Source organism: Heptranchias perlo, chromosome 3 (assembly GCF_035084215.1).
Source record: "Heptranchias perlo isolate sHepPer1 chromosome 3, sHepPer1.hap1, whole genome shotgun sequence".
Classification (NCBI taxonomy): domain Eukaryota; kingdom Metazoa; phylum Chordata; class Chondrichthyes; order Hexanchiformes; family Hexanchidae; genus Heptranchias; species Heptranchias perlo.
Window position 1 is genome coordinate 81,631,945 of NC_090327.1, and position 15,575 is coordinate 81,647,519.

General features: G+C 47.2%; 1 protein-coding gene across 1 annotated transcript; it reads left to right on the forward strand.

Moving 5' to 3' along the window:
• Nucleotides 1-264: 264 nt before the first annotated feature.
• LOC137308402 (transcriptional regulator protein Pur-beta-like) lies at nt 265-15,189 on the forward strand. The gene is made up of 3 exons (XM_067977145.1): nt 265-1,012; nt 5,019-5,187; nt 14,913-15,189. The coding sequence occupies exons 1-3, from the start codon at nt 265-267 to the stop codon at nt 15,187-15,189; spliced, it is 1,194 nt and encodes a 397-aa protein (XP_067833246.1).
• The last annotated feature ends 386 nt before the right edge of the window (nt 15,190-15,575 follow it).

Genomic DNA, 15,575 nt, shown 5'->3' on the forward strand with positions numbered 1-15,575 from the left:
ATAAGAACATAAGAAATAGGAGCAGGAGTAGGCCCCATGGTCTCTCGAGCCTGCTCCGCCGTTCAGTCAGATCATGGCTGATCTTCGACCTCAACTCCACATTCCTGCCCGATCCCCATATCCCTTAATTCCCTTAGAGACCAAAAACCTATCGATCTCAGCCTTGAACAACTGAGTATCCACAGCCCTCTGGGGTAGAGAATTCCAAAGATTCACAAGCCTCTGAGTGAAGAAATTTCATCTCATATCAGTCCGAAATGGAAAATGGCCGACCTCCAGCAGCAGCAGGAGACCCAGGAGCTGGCCTCCAAGCGGGTGGACATCCAGAACAAGCGCTTCTACCTGGACGTGAAGCAGAACGCCAAGGGCCGCTTCATCAAGATCGCCGAGGTGGGCGCGGGCGGCAACAAGAGCCGGCTGACCCTCTCCATGGCGGTGGCGGCCGAGTTCCGCGACTACCTCGGGGATTTCATCGAGCACTACGCGCAGCTGGGCCTTTCGGACTCGGACGCCGGCCTGAGCTCCGACGAGCCCCACCGTGCGCTGAAGAGCGAGTTCCTGGTGCGGGAGAACCGCAAGTTCTACATGGACCTGAAGGAGAACCAGCGAGGTCGCTTCCTGCGCATCCGCCAGACCTTAAATCGAGGCCCCGGCTTGGGGGGAACACAAGGCCAGACCATCGCCCTGCCGGCCCAAGGGCTCATCAAGTTCAGGGACGCGCTGGCGGAGCTGATCGACGACTACGGCGTGGACGACGAGCCGTGCGGCCAGTCTGAGTTGCCCGAGGGCACGTCCATCACCGTGGACAGAAAGCGCTTCTTCTTCGACGTGGGCTCCAACAAGTACGGCGTGTTCATGCGAGTGAGTGAAGTGAAGCCCTCTTACAGGAACTCCATCACCATCCCCTATAAAGCCTGGTCCAAGTTCAGCAGCGACTTCAGCAAGTACGCCGAGGAGATGAAGGAGATCCAGGACAAACATCAAGATAGAAAGGAAAAATCAGGAACTAAGTGTCACAAAACATATTTGAAAGTTCTTTATCTGAATGCACGTAGCATTCATAACAAAATGGACGAGTTAACGGCACAAATAACTATGTATGGGTATGATCTTGTGGCCATTACAGAAACATGGCTGTAAGGTGACAACGACTGGGAATTAAATATGCCAGGGTATTTAACAATCAGGAAGGAGGCAGGAAGGAAGGGGAGATGGGGTGGCTATGGTAATAAAGGAAGGAATCACTGTAATACAGAGAAATGATATTGGGACAAAGGATCAGGATAATGAAACAGTTTGGGTAGAGATAAGGAATAATAAGGGGAAAAAAACACTAGTGGGCGTAGTATATAGGCCTCCCAATAGTTGCAACTCTGCTGGAAGAAATAAGGCATGTAATAAGGTAACAGCTATAATTATGGGGGATTTTAACTATCATATTAACTGGACAAATCAAATTGGGCAGGGCAGCCTTGAGGAAGAGTTTATTGAGTGTATTAGGGATGGATTTCTTGAGCAGTATGTAACTGATCCTACAAGGGGGCAAGCAACCTTGGACCTGGTCCTGTGTAATAAGCCAGGATTAATTAATAATGTCCTAGTTAAGGATCCCCTTGGAATGAGTGACCATAACATGGTTACATTCCATATCCAATTAGAGGGTGAGAAGGTTGGTTCTCAAACAAGCGTACTGAGCTTGAATAAAGGAGACTGTGATGGTATGAGAGTGGAATTGATCAAAGTGGACTGGGAAAATAGATTAAAGGGTAAGACGGTACATGAGCAGTAGTGTTCATTTAAGGAGTTATTTTACAACTTTCAAAAAATATATATTCCACTGAGGAAGAAAGGGTGTAAAAGAAATGACAGCCATCTGTGGCTAAGTAAAGAAATTAAGGATAGTATCTGACTAAAAACAAGGACATATACAGTAGCCAAACTTAGTGGGAGGATAGAAGATTGGGAAGTCTTCAAAAGACAGCAAAAAGTAACTAAAGGATTGATTAAGAAAGGGAACATAGATTATGAAAATAAATTAGCAAAAAATATAAAAACAGATAGCAAGAGATTCTATAGTTATATAAAAAGAAAAAGGGTGGCTAAGGCAAACGTAGGTCCCTTAGAGGATGAGACTGGGAAACATGCAGATGGCAAAAATGCTGAACAAATATTTTGTTTCAGTCTTTACGGTAGAGGACACTAAGAATATCCCAACACTGGACAAACAGGGGGCTCTAGGGGGGGAGGAGCTAAATATGATTATAATCACTAAGGAATTGGTACTTAGTAAATTAATGGGACTCAAGGCGGATAAATCCCCTGGACCTGATGGCTTACATCCGAGGGTCTTGAGGGAAGTGGCAGTGGGGATTGTGGATGCTTTGGTAATAATTTTCCAAAATTCTCTGGACTCGGCAAAGGTCCCGGCAGATTGGAAAACTGCTAATGTAACACCCTTATTTAAAAAGGGTAGTAGGCAGAAGGCTGGAAATTATAGACCAGTTAGACTAACATCTGTGGTGGGTAAAATTTTGGAGTCTATTATTAAGGAGACAGTAGCAGAACATTTGGATAAACATAATTTAATAGGATAAAGTCAGCATGGCTTTACGAAGGGGAAGTCATGTCTGACAAATTTGCTTGAGTTCTTTGAGGACATAACGTACAGGGTGGATAAAGGGGAACCAGTGGATGTAGTGTATTTAGACTTCCAGAAGGCATTCGACAAGATGCCACATAAAAGATTATTGCTCAAGATAAAGAATCATTGGATTGGGGGTAATATTCTGGCATGGGTGGAGGATTGGTTATCTAACAGGAAGCAGAGAGTTGGGATAAATGGTTCATTCTCGGACTGGCAACCAGTAGCCAGTGGTGTTCCGCAGAGGTCGGTGCTGGGTCCCCAACTCTTTACAATCTATATTAACGATTTGGAGGAGGGGACCGAGTGTAACATATCAAAGTTTGCAGATGATACAAAGATGGGAGGGAAAGTGGAGAGTGAGGAGGACATAAAAAACCTACAAGGGGATATAGACAGGCTGGGTGAGTGGGTGGAGATTTGGCAGATGCAATACAATATTGGAAAATGTGAGGTTATGCACTTTGGCAGGAAAAATCAGAGAGAAAGTTATTATCTTGATGGCAAGAGACTGGAAAGTACTGCAATACAAAGGGATCTGGGGGTCCTAGTGCAAGAAGATCAAAAAGTTAGTATGCAGGTGCAGCAGGCGATCAAGAAGGCCAATGGAATGTTGGCTTTTATTGCTAGGGGGATAGAATATAAAAACAGGGAGGTATTGCTGCAGTTATATAAGGTATTGGTGAGACCGCACCTGGAATACTGCATACAGTTTTGGTCTCCATACTTAAGAAAAGACATACTTGCTCTCGAGGCAGTACAAAGAAGGTTCACTCGGTTAATCCCGGGGATGAGGGGGCGGACATATGAGGAGAGGTTGAGTCGATTGGGACTCTACTCATTGGAGTTCAGAAGAATGAGAGGCAATCTTATTGAAACATATAAGATTGTGAAGGGGCTTGATCGGGTGGATGCGGTGAGGATGTTCCCAAGGATGGGTGAAACTAGAACTAGGGGGCATAATCTTAGAATAAGGGGCTGCTCCTTCAAAACTGAGATGAGGGGAAACTTCTTCACTCAGAGGGTGGTAGGTCTGTGGAATTCGCTGCCCCAGGAAGCTGTGGAAGCTACTTCATTGAATAAATCTAAAACAGAAATACAGTTCCCTGGAAGTAAAGGGAATTAGGGGTTACGGGGAGCAGGCAGGAAATTGGGCATGAATTTAGATTTGAGGTTAGGATCAGATCAGCCATGATCTTATTAAATGGCGGAGCAGGCTCGAGGGGCCGATTGGCCTACTCCTGCTCCTATTTCTTATGTTCTTATGTTCTTAAATGACCGAACCCTTATCCTGAGACTATGTCCCCTCATTCTAGACTCTCCAGCCAGGGGAAACAGCTTCTCAGCTTCTACCCTGTCAAGCCCTTTCAGAATCTTACATGTTTCAATTAGATCACCTCTCAATCTTCTAAACTCCAGAGTATAGGCCCATTCTACTCAATGAAGTAACTGAAAGGACGAGTTGGTACTCGGGACGCAGTAATGGGCAAGACAGGGATGTGGTGCAAATAGTTAAATTTTATGTGCCATTATAAAAAAAAGGAAACTTAACAACATAACATTTTGTCAAACACCCATGTGCATACCCTCGGTGAATTACAATAGCTTTTTCTTACTCTTCCTACCGCTTCTACACTGTGGCTTCCACGGAGTTAGTGGCAGGTTGCTCAGATCCCTGTTCTGACTGTTGAGATGCTCTTGGCCTGCGACCTTTGGGTTTTGGGGGCCCTGAGGGCCCTGCCAAAGACTGCTGCATTGGCACCTGTGCTGGGACAGACTCGGACAGCGGGAGAGGAGACAGCATGTCGGCTACTGGTTGGGGTGGGGGGCAACGGGTAAGACGTGGGAGCACTTTGAGTGGAGTTCCCACTTCCATGTCCCCTTTCACCATCATCCCTGTGCAGGGCCACCGCCACATCACTCCCACCACTCTGCTGGAGAGCACCTTGTTGCAGATTACTGACTCATTGAAAGGCCACGGATAAGGCCTCTGTCATCCTATTTAAGATGGCAGACATCTCCTGCATGGCCGTGGTCATGGCCTGCATTGACTCATTTGAGAGCCGTGCTTGAAGCTCCACGTAGGCGGCCATTCTCCATTGCAGAAGTTCTCGCAATTACCTTCAACACCAATCTATTACTGTTGGAGTTGGACTCCTCCATCCTCTCTGCTGTTGTGGAGAGTGTGCGTGGCACGCCTGCCAGTACCTCACAAAGGTGCAGCTGTATCTCAATCATTCTCCTTCTCAATGATTGCCCTTAGGGTTCAGCATCTGTGGCCAGCTGAGCAGAGCTTGGAAAGGAGTGTGCCACCCGACGTGGACTCTCCCTGTCACTAGTGTCTGCTCATGCAAAGTTGTGAATTGTGAACCACCAGGTGAAAACCCAACTAAGTGTCTAACTGGACCCACCGAAGTGCGAGTATTTGCGCTGGTGCATGGCTGTATGTCCTGTGAACGGTGCACCCTCAGAGGAATGAGGTCGTCTGAGGAATCATCATCAGGCATGTCCATAGACTGTTGCTCTACCTGTGAAAACCCTGCAAGGCAAAAGAAACAGATATGAATTAGTCCTGGCAAAGTAATAATGTTGACAGTCACCATACTCAGGCTTCACATATTGTTGTTGCTTGCTTAAGCAAAATGCTGAAACTGTAAACAATGGGAAACTCCTAGGGGTCAGTTAGCTGGTATGGTCACATTCATTGAAAAGTATCATGGTTATAGGTTTTTTCATTCAATTTCGATTGAATGGTTTAATTAAATCATGAGCAATGTATTATTTATTACCCATAGTTCTAAGTGTAGGCTCAGTTTGGGGCCCTCTGTGATTAATAACTAAGTGGGCGGGGACTTTAGCTGACTATTTTAAAGGAGCAGTGCTCTGAGAATGGGCAGCCTCTCTCTCAGTCATAGCTATCTGAGATTTCTTAGCAGAAAAAAAGCAAACGGCATTTCAAAAATCCTGAGCCAGTTTGCCTTTGAAGGGTTGAGCTTTGGGTTACCAACCCTCCAAAATTGTCCTGAAGTATCCCGAAATTGAAGATTAACCTCCAGGACACTGCTGTGAGCAACCCAGGAGAAAAATAATAGGGGCAATAAAAAAATTGTTCTTTTCATTTTTTTTGAACACTTTCAATTATTAGTTATAAAAATATTGGAGATGGGAAAAAGGCTATTTCACTAACAGTCAAGAATAATCCAATTGGGTAACAAAGAGACTGTTCCCTTTCCAATTGGCATTGGGAAGGCAGTATCGCCTGGAGGATGATCCAATGGCGGGAGTGTGTGGCGGGGTGATTCGAGGTGGGAAACCTCCAGGAGTACACCCAACCTGAGTTGGCAACCCTAATTGAGCTAGAGTAGTTAGGAGTGAATTTCCTTGTTGGGTATAGAGGGATATGGGCCAAGTGCAGGCAATTGGGACTAGCTTAGTGGTATAAACTGGGCGACATGGACATGTTGGGCCGCAGGGCCTGTTTCCATGTTGTAAACTTCTATGATTCTATTCTATTCATGACATAATTCTAGTGCACAATTGGGGCAAGTAACTTTTTGTGGCAGAAAACTAGGTCAGAAGCTGTTTATGCTGATTTTCTGCCATAAAAACGCTCATCCCATTCCCTTATGATTTTTTCCCTTCTGCAATCAAGTGCCCTCATTTAAATATATCATAAATGTATTATAATGAGTGTGAGTGACACTACAGCTCTGAGTTTCCTTCTTTTATACTCTCAATGCACTCAGGTTAACTTACCTGAGATTTATAAGTTGCAGCTGCTGCCAAGATCAGATGAGTCAAGCGTAAGTGAGGAGTTTCTGAGCCTGAAGAGTCTGGAGAGTTTCACTAGCAATTTCTTATCTGGTATACACTCTCTTTATAGCATTTTTTTGGCATCCTTCCTATACAGATCTGGACTTGCTTCTCACTGCTTCTGACAGGGTGAAACTACCAATGGATTTTGACCCCCTCCCCCACAGTGAGGGATTCTCTATTATCTTGGTGGAGGAGGAGGACCAGCACAAGAAGGAGCAAAGAAAAGTAAAACAGCCTTTAAGGAGCTTACATCACCAGATATTACCCCGCATAGGATATACTGGTAGCACAGGTCATATGAGTGCCTTAGGGCAGAGATGTGTATAAGAAAAATGTGCTTTACCAAAGAGTCCATAGGGCAGCTCTGCTTCCTATTGCATGGGGATCTGCAGCCACGCTCATCTGCCTGCACTAGTCTCCCGATGGCTAAGAAGGTGACCATCGCACTCAACTTTTATGGCATAGGATTATTTCAGGTAGCCAAGGGGAATCTCTAATGTCAGCCAGGCTGCAATACGGGCATGCATTTGTCAGGTGACTGATGCATTTTATGAGAGATATGGGGAATTCATCAGCTTTGACATCACAGCAAGACAGCAGAGGGATAGCGCCATCCATTTTTACGTAGTTGCTGACTTTCCAAAAGTCCATGGTGTAATCAGTGGTGGTCCATGTTGCTTTGTACACGTCAACAGAAAACCCCCTTAACTGCCTGAACAGGTAAGGTTCCACTCACTCACTGTACAGATTGTATGTGGCAACATACAGAGGATCCTACACACCAATGTCCAATAGACCAGAAGTTGCCATAATACATTCATCCTTAGAAATTTGGTCTTCCCTGACCTCTTCAGGGTAGAAAATTATATCAACAGATGACTTCTGAGTGACAAAGCCTACCCCCCTGCTCCCATGGATAATGACCCTACTAAGAGTGGCCCAAAAAGCAGCAGAAGAGCAGTACAATGAGACACATGCCACCATAAGATTGGTCATCAAGAGGACCATCTGGGTCTTAAAGGCAAGTTTCTGATTCCTATACAGGTTGGGAGGGACTTTGTAGTATGCTCCAGATTGTGCGTCATTCATAGCTGTAGACTGCTGTGCCCTTCACAGATTTGCTGTACAAATAGGGCTGGACTTAGACATTGCTGGCAAGGAGGGCCTAGCTTGGAGCCAGAACTCAGAGAGCATCATGATACCTGCATTCAGAGGATTCCTCAGTGAATACTGCAAGGGGCATCAGAGCTCATCTCATCACAGTCATCTCTTCTGTGTAACACAGTCTATCTTGGACACCAGAACCTTACCTCCTACTCCCCCATTTTCAAATAAAGGGATATTCCCTCAATTTACTACCCATCCTGTAACATGACAGTACATCAGCCCTCTTTGCCCCTATATGGTGACGTGGGGCTTAGGAGCAGGGGCAAACATGAAATGGCAATGGATGATACTGGCTTTACAACACATGTCTGTCATTCTGCCACCCCCTCCTCTGATGATTGCAAATGTGCCAGTAAACAGCCAGGGCCAGATTTCACTCACTGTGGAAGTGCTGCACCCTGTAACTGGACTATCTCAGGCCAGTGCTCACAGAGATGAAGTGCCACCTCAATCCCAGGAGACTCTGGTAGGTACATAGCTGCCAACCACCTCACAGGCTCCAGCCATGGGACTGCACTGAGAAGCAGCACAGAATTAGGTAGTATCGCACAACACATATAGATTGTTAGAAATGAGATGCATAACAGTGGCAGGCACTAGTATCAAGAGGCACATCACATTTTTGATAAAACATTGGAGTTGCAGCATGTGCACACAGTTTTAGTTGTGTGGGAAAGACATGTGTAATTGAGAGATTATTTTGTTTTCTATGCAAATGTGGAGGATGGTCACTTCTTGCAGGGCATGGGAAAACTATTCATGCAAAGGGTAGATGGGGTGATTAAGAAATGTTATTGTCTATGAGACACAGCTCAATGGCTCGCTCAGCTGGCAAAGGTGCTTGTGCAGGTCCTTCAGACTCTTCAGCGACATCTCCTTGGTGATGCTCTGTGGCGTTGTGCTCTGGCAGGTCCTTAATAATTCCTCATTGAAGAGCAAAGGTATGGAGCATGCAAGACACAATGATTTATGAAACTTTGGCCAGGCTGTACTGGCACTCTTTCACCCCTCCCCCACAATTCCTCAAATCTGTCATGGCAGTGTAATCACTGATTCACCATACATATGGTGTGCTTAATGATGTCTCTTTTTAAAAATTAAAATTACCTAATTAGAGTGTCTTTCAAGCCCTCAGGACGACCTAAAGCGCTTCACAGCCAATGAACTATTTTTCAATTGTAGCCACTGTTGTAATGTAGGGAAACACTGCAGCCAGTTTGCACAAAGCAAGGTTCCACCACTTACATAAGCATCCACCTGCATTATCCTGTGCAGATGGTCACAGACACGCTGCGCATTGAGTGGTTGCTCCTCTAGTTGACGTATAGCGCACTATTGTGTGAAGTTGCAGGTAGGGCTAAATGTTTTCAATCAATTGCACGATGAACATTGGAAGAATCCTAGGCACTCTTCTATTGCCTCTTGTACATGAGGAACATGATGTAATTGCTTGATCTTGTAACCAATTCATCAGTCACCTGCTTAATGTAACTATGCACTGCAAATTGATTGATTGATGCTGCTGATGTCCCCACTGCCAGTCTGGAAGCAAACCAAAGCAAAAAAGCACAGGGTTGCGGTAACCTTTGCAACCAATGGCAGTGCCTGCTCTAGAGTCTGGCTGGAGGTCAACCTGAAGTATGTGGCACAAGTATGTCATAACCTTCCTGGTGAATCTCACTTTGACTGACAGAAGCAGTTGGCAAGCTAATGGAAACAAGTAGCCCTCCTTCTGTAATGTAGCCTTGCTTTCCTGGTACCTGTGCATTCCTTGTCATTGCCTTCTTCCTCCAAATAATACATATAAAGTGGGATTCCCAGAAAACACCCATTGTATGAAGAGGTACGTTGGGAAAAACAATAAGTAACCCATAGAGGCCCTGCAAAGCCCTTGACCCACAAAGCTCACCAGAAGTGAAAGAGATCCACAATATCGCACACAAATACTTGTAGAAATATAATTTAACATAACCTCTATGTTGCTTGCTGCCCCTTTAACCAACTCTCTAGGTAAAGGCGCAGGCTAGCAATTCTGAAGTCCCAATTTATATAGGCGTGAATAAGGAATGCATGGACTGGAAAAAGATGCAGAAGGCGTAATTATTACCACCTCCATATCGTCATAATAAGATAATGAAGCTCCCATCAGTTTCAAGTTGGAGGTTTCTGCACTTGCCCCCACTTCCCTCAACTGCTGGAAATGCGTTACAGGTCTTTGCTCCTTTTTCCATGCCATTATACCCATGAACTGCGTACTGAGGATATTAATGACATGACAAGCATCTCCACTGAGCTATCGTCCACAATTCTTTTCCTAAGATAAATTTGCTTCATGTTTATTTCTTACTGACAAATTAGTTAAGGAATAGCAACAAGAGACCATATTAGGTTTCGTTCAAAAATATCTTCAACGTAAAAAATAAAAGCAGCCCATTCATCAATTTTCCTGAATTTTTCCTTATTCTCTGCTGCGATCCTGCCCAATTTTGGATGGGTAAATCATGGAGAAGAATGCCCTCCCTAATGCCATGAGCAACATCATGGGAGATCCAGTAAAGAAAGAACTTGCATTTATATAGCGCCTTGAGCCAATTAAGTACTTTTTAAGGATAGTCACTGGTGTCATGGAGAAAACATGGTAGGCAATTTACGCACAGCAAGGTCTCACAAAAGCAATGAGATAAATGACCAGATAATCTGTTTTTTAATGATGTTGTTTGAGGGAGAAATATTGGCCAGGATAGCAAGTAAATTCCCCTGCTATTCTTTGGATAATAGTGGATTCTTTTGCATCCACCTGAGAGAGCAGATAAGACTTTGATTTAACGTCTCATCTGAAAGATGGCACCACTAACTATGCAGCATTCCCTCAGTTCTGCACTGAAGTGTCTGCCTAGATTATGTGCACAATGCTGTGAACCTACAACCTCTTAACTCAGTGGCGAGAGTGTGCTACTACTGAGCCTAGACTTACTGGTCTATAAGTCTTGCATCCAGTGCCTTTCTATTGCACTAAAGACACCACACTTCAACTGAACAATCTGTTAAAAAAGTATAAAAAAGAGCAAGAAAGGCACACATTTCTTGTTGCTTTTTCTGACCTGGCCTCCATCCAAATGGAGGAGTCAGGGATTTACAAGTAGCTGCTACACGGAAGAAACTTCCCTCAGCAATTAACTTTTAATTTCCTTGAACAAGTAGCTATTTAGACCACTTGTTCAAAATAGTACTTGAGCAATGGCCTTAAAGGGACAGACCAAGTTAAATACAGCTCCATCTTAGCAGCTAAATCATGCTCAAGTGAGACTACCAGTGAGCAATACCTCAGGAAATCAACTTGTTATATATTACATAGTTGATCTGCTGTTGTATTGCTCATACCTAAAAGTTAGGGAAAAAATTATGCAATCATCTTTCTGCAGCTGACTCTTTACTTGACTCCCAGGGCTGGATTTTCCTTTTCCTACCACTCCTAGGGTTGGGGTGGGACTTCCACCCACCACCCCAACTCAGCTGTGACTCCAGTCCAGTTTCCTTGGCCACGGCTGTTATATGTTCATTACATGTTCCCAGCAGGATTCCTGCCAGCAAGGGGAATCCAGGCAGTTGTGCAGCGGGACCTCCAAAGAATAGTTGGAAGGCCATCTTCAAGAGGCAGAAGAGAACTGAGACTGCAACAGATCTTTAACTGAAGTCCTCGGCCAAGACCAATCAATCTCCATTACAATTACTATCCAGAGTGCTCCAAAAGACCCCGGGCTTGATTTTAGGGTCGGGTTTCCTGCGGGTTTCCAGCGGGGGGGCCCCGGAAGTCCCGATATGAGGTCACGTGACCGGATCGCGCCGCGATCCCGACCACTTCCGGGTTCCCCGATGACGTGCGGGGCTGCGTGCGTGGCCCCCGCTGGTGGGAATCCCGTAGGCAGCGGGGTTCCACTTGAGAGTACTTACCTTGCTTGTTGAGGTCAGTTAATGAGCTGAATCAGCTGTCAAAAGAGGAAGTGTGGGATTTTACCTGCATCACAGACTGTTTCACACACTGGGGGAAACAGTCTCTCTCCTACCAGGCGTGTTGCAGCCAGCAGCCTGTGGCAGCTGCCAAGGTGCACTCCACGGGGGAGAGCCCTCACCCACGCAGGAGGCCACCGCGTCACATAGGGCAACCCCTGCCCCCCACCACCCCCCGCCAAGCCAGAGGACAGACCGACACGAAACCGCAGCCCCAGTCCAAGGAACCACCCACCTACCCTGCACAACCCCTCAGACCAACACCTGCCAGATGGGTGGTGCGTGGACACCCTCGGAGGACGAACAGCATGACCAGCCCCAGCAGCCTCGCAGTCCACGCGGTCCGCCGCAGAGACGTGGAGCCCCCCAACACGGTGTTGTTGCACGCCCACCTGCACAGCAGGAGGGAGGGCTACCGCAGAGAGAGACGCATCGCAGAGGGCACTACCCTCGCCACATGGTCCACAGACCGAGGCGAAGCTCCCCGGACCTCTCCGAGCAGCAGTGCACACGGAGGCGCAGATTCGCTCGACATGTAGTCGTGGAGATCTGCAGGCTCTTTCATGCCGAGCTGCTCCTGGCTGGCCCCAGCACCAAGTGCTTACCTGTCGCTGCCAAAGTCACCACTGCCCTCCACAACTTCTCCTCCGCATCCTTCCAGGGTGCAGCCGGCTACACCGCCGATGTCTCTCAGTGGTCTGCGCGGAAGAGCCCTGCAAATACACCTGCACCTACTCTGCAGTAACACGATGGGTGGCATCAGTGGTGGGTCCTCATAGTGATACCCAGGAGCGGGCATTATTGGACACAACAGACAGGATTCGCGGAGACATGGCAGTGGTGGTGCCAATATAATGTGTGCTGTTTGTTGCTCTGAAATTCAATATAGGTAACACCCATGGCAAACCCTCCGACACCCTAGTGCACCCCTTTCATGCTCACGAAACATTTGCCTTACGCTGCCTACTGCACATATGTGACGCATGCCCTGTGGCTGCAGCACAGGTGGTGGCAGGTTGAGTGAGGCTGGCCGTGAGGGAGATGCACGAGAGGGTGAGTATGGGATAGAGCCATGAGATTGTATGAGGATTGGGTCGCGTGTTAGTGGCAGGATGAGTACTGGCGAGGTGAGTAGGTGGAGGTAAGATGAGGATGGGGTTTGAGTGGATATGAGGGGTGATGTGACAGAGTAGTGTTGGCGGTGCCGAAGGAGATGTGGGGTTGGGGCGGGGTTGTGGCAGAAGGAGTGTAGGGGAAAGACTTTGTGTTCTCACTGTGGCTGACCTACTGCGGTCATTGCAGCGCCTCCTGCACTGTATGCAGGTGGGCGATATGTTGGTTGCGCAGGTGACCCCCTCTGCCACCTCGAGCCAGGCCTTCTTGGTGGCAGAGGCTGGCCGCTTCCTCCCGCCCGCCGGGTGGAAGATCTCTGTCTTCGCCCTCCTCCTCACCCCATCTGATGATACCTGGGGTGAGGCATCATTAAACTGGGAGCAGCCTTCCCCCTGGGCTGCTCCATGCTGTAATTTGTTCCATTGGTTGCAGCATCTGTCAGTGGAGGACTGCCCCTTTAACTAGAGAGCCTCCAGCTGACAGATCGTACTGCGCATGCGCAGCCCGCCCGACGCGCAGTTCAGCAGCGTGGACCCCGGAGGAGCAGGTAATTGATTCCTATTAGTGTGTTGCCTGCTACGATCGCGCGGGCAACCCACTAATTTCACCGAGCGTGTTGACCACGCTCCCGAAACCCAACCCGCCGGAAACCCGCAGGCCTGGTAACATCAAGCCCCCCATGTTACTTGGTAAACACTACTTACTATCAAGTCAAAGAGTACCTGCCAATTCATTTTATTACATTGTTGTCCAAGTTCATTTATTTTGGCAGTAGAGAATTTCTAAAATAGATCAAATTGTGCTGCATGAACTTGTGACTTCATTTATTTATTTCTGCAGAAGAGTAATAGTTTTCCAAGAGTAAGATTTTGCAGGTCATAAAATTGACAGGCTGCAAACTGAGGTACAACATACACAGAGCCTGGGAAATAGCAGCAGGAAAGCCCAGGTAAAACAATAGGCACTTTTAACCTCTAGAACACCAGTTCAAGATTCCAGAGAAAGTGGTAAGCGTGTGAAAAGGGAAGTTGTTAGTGATTTCTAGGAAAAAGTGGGTTGGTTTATGGCTAAGTGTAGTGCCTTCTTTCAGAATGTTTTTTTTTGCATATGAGTTTACTTTGTTGTAAATTACATATGTAGATGTTTATAGCCAATGGCTTGAAAAGTAGTTGGCTGCGGAAGGAAGTTAAAACAACATTTATTGAGCAATTTGATTGTTTGGTTTATTCTTTTCCTGATCTGTGAATGGTAGCTTTTAACAAAAATTAGCCAATTTGATGGCTCAGTTTTGTGCTGCTTACCTCCTGCTGATTAATAGATGTTGTTGTCTGCCTAGTGAATGGTTCTGATTTTTGATTGATTCACATATAGCAAATCAGAATGGTTAACTTCACAGATAATGGTTATTTAAGGCAATCATGATTTTTCCCTATGGATACGTGGTGTCCGATTTTCACTTCTGGCGAGGGCGGTAAGCTGTTAGTGGCGGATCGGCCGCCTCTTATGCGCCTTGCCTGATTTTCCATTTCATTGAAGTCAGTGGATCTTCAACCTCCAGGTTCCCACATGCGCTGAAAGTGAAAATCAGCCTCTGATGTCTGTGAGGTGTGATGGTTTGAGGTGTGATGTCTGTGAACCGGGACAGATACCAACACATCTCTCGCCACACCCTCTGTGCAAAGGGGCAGCCCATCAGGAAGTGGATGACGGTCTCTTCCCCCCACAGCCTCGAGGGCAGCTCATGGTGGCGCTGAGGTTCCGTGTGTGTTGGAAGGACTGCACTGGGAGGGCCTCTCTCACCACCATCCAGGCTATATCCTGGTGCCAATTGGTCAGTTCCGGCGATGAGACGGTCTGCCAAATGGCCTCAACTGTCTGGTCGGGGAAGGAACCGATCAAGTCCACTCTCTCAGTTACTTGCAGGACTCTAAGAATATTTCGTGTCGACCACTGTCTGGTGGCCTTGTGTTCGAAGGGGTCCCTCCTCAAGAACTTCTCCACCTGGGACAGGTTTGGGGGGACGGTCCAGCTGAACGTGTAGTGACACTTAGTGTTTGCATACTGGGGCTCTACACATATTCTGAGGCAGCCACACACAAAGGTGGCCATCAGGATCAGAGCGGTGTTGGGGACGCTCTGCCCCCCCTTTGTCTGGGGACTTGTACAGGGTGGTCCTGCAGACACGTTCTACCTTGGATCTCCAGACAAAGTGGAAGATAGCTCGGGTGACTGTGATGGCGGAGTTATGGGGAATGGGCCAGATACTGGCCACGTACAGCAACACCGTGAATACCTCACACCTTATCACCAGGTTCCTGCCGGTTATAGACAGGGATCGTCCCACCCATATGCCAAGCTTCTGTTTGGCCTTAGTGATCCGCTCCTCCCAGTTCCTTGTGCAGGCCAGGGGCCCCCTGAACCAGATCCCCAGCACCTTCAGTTAGTTGGGCCTGATGGTGAAGGGGACAAAGGATCGGGTCTCCCACCTACCAAAGAACACGGCCGCGCTTTTATTTCGGTTCCCTCTGGCCCCCAAGGCCAACTCAAAACGGTCGCAGATGCCCATCAGTGTGTGTAGACCGACTGCTGGCTGGAGCAGAAGACAGTGACGTCGTTCATGTACAGGGAGGCCTTAACCTGAGAGCCTCTGCTGCCTGGGATCGTCACCCCCCTCATACCAGCGTCCTACCTGATGGACGCGGCAAACGGCTCGATGCAACATACGAACAAGATCGCAGAGAGAGGACAGCCCTGCCTGACTCCAGATCTGATTGGAAAGGTCCTTGACTCCCACCCATTGATTAGGACTGCGCTACGGATGTCCATCTAG

Excerpts from the sequence above, each read along its gene's own strand:
- LOC137308402 (XM_067977145.1), top strand. The coding sequence starts at position 265 with ATGGCCGACCTCCAGCAGCAGCAGGAGACCCAGGAGCTGGCCTCCAAG. Across the intron at positions 1,013-5,018 it reads GGAAAAATCAGGAACTAAGT|GTGAAAACCCAACTAAGTGT; the intron begins GTCACAAAACAT and ends GTGAACCACCAG. Across the intron at positions 5,188-14,912 it reads ACCTGTGAAAACCCTGCAAG|GGTGGTCCTGCAGACACGTT; the intron begins GCAAAAGAAACA and ends GGACTTGTACAG.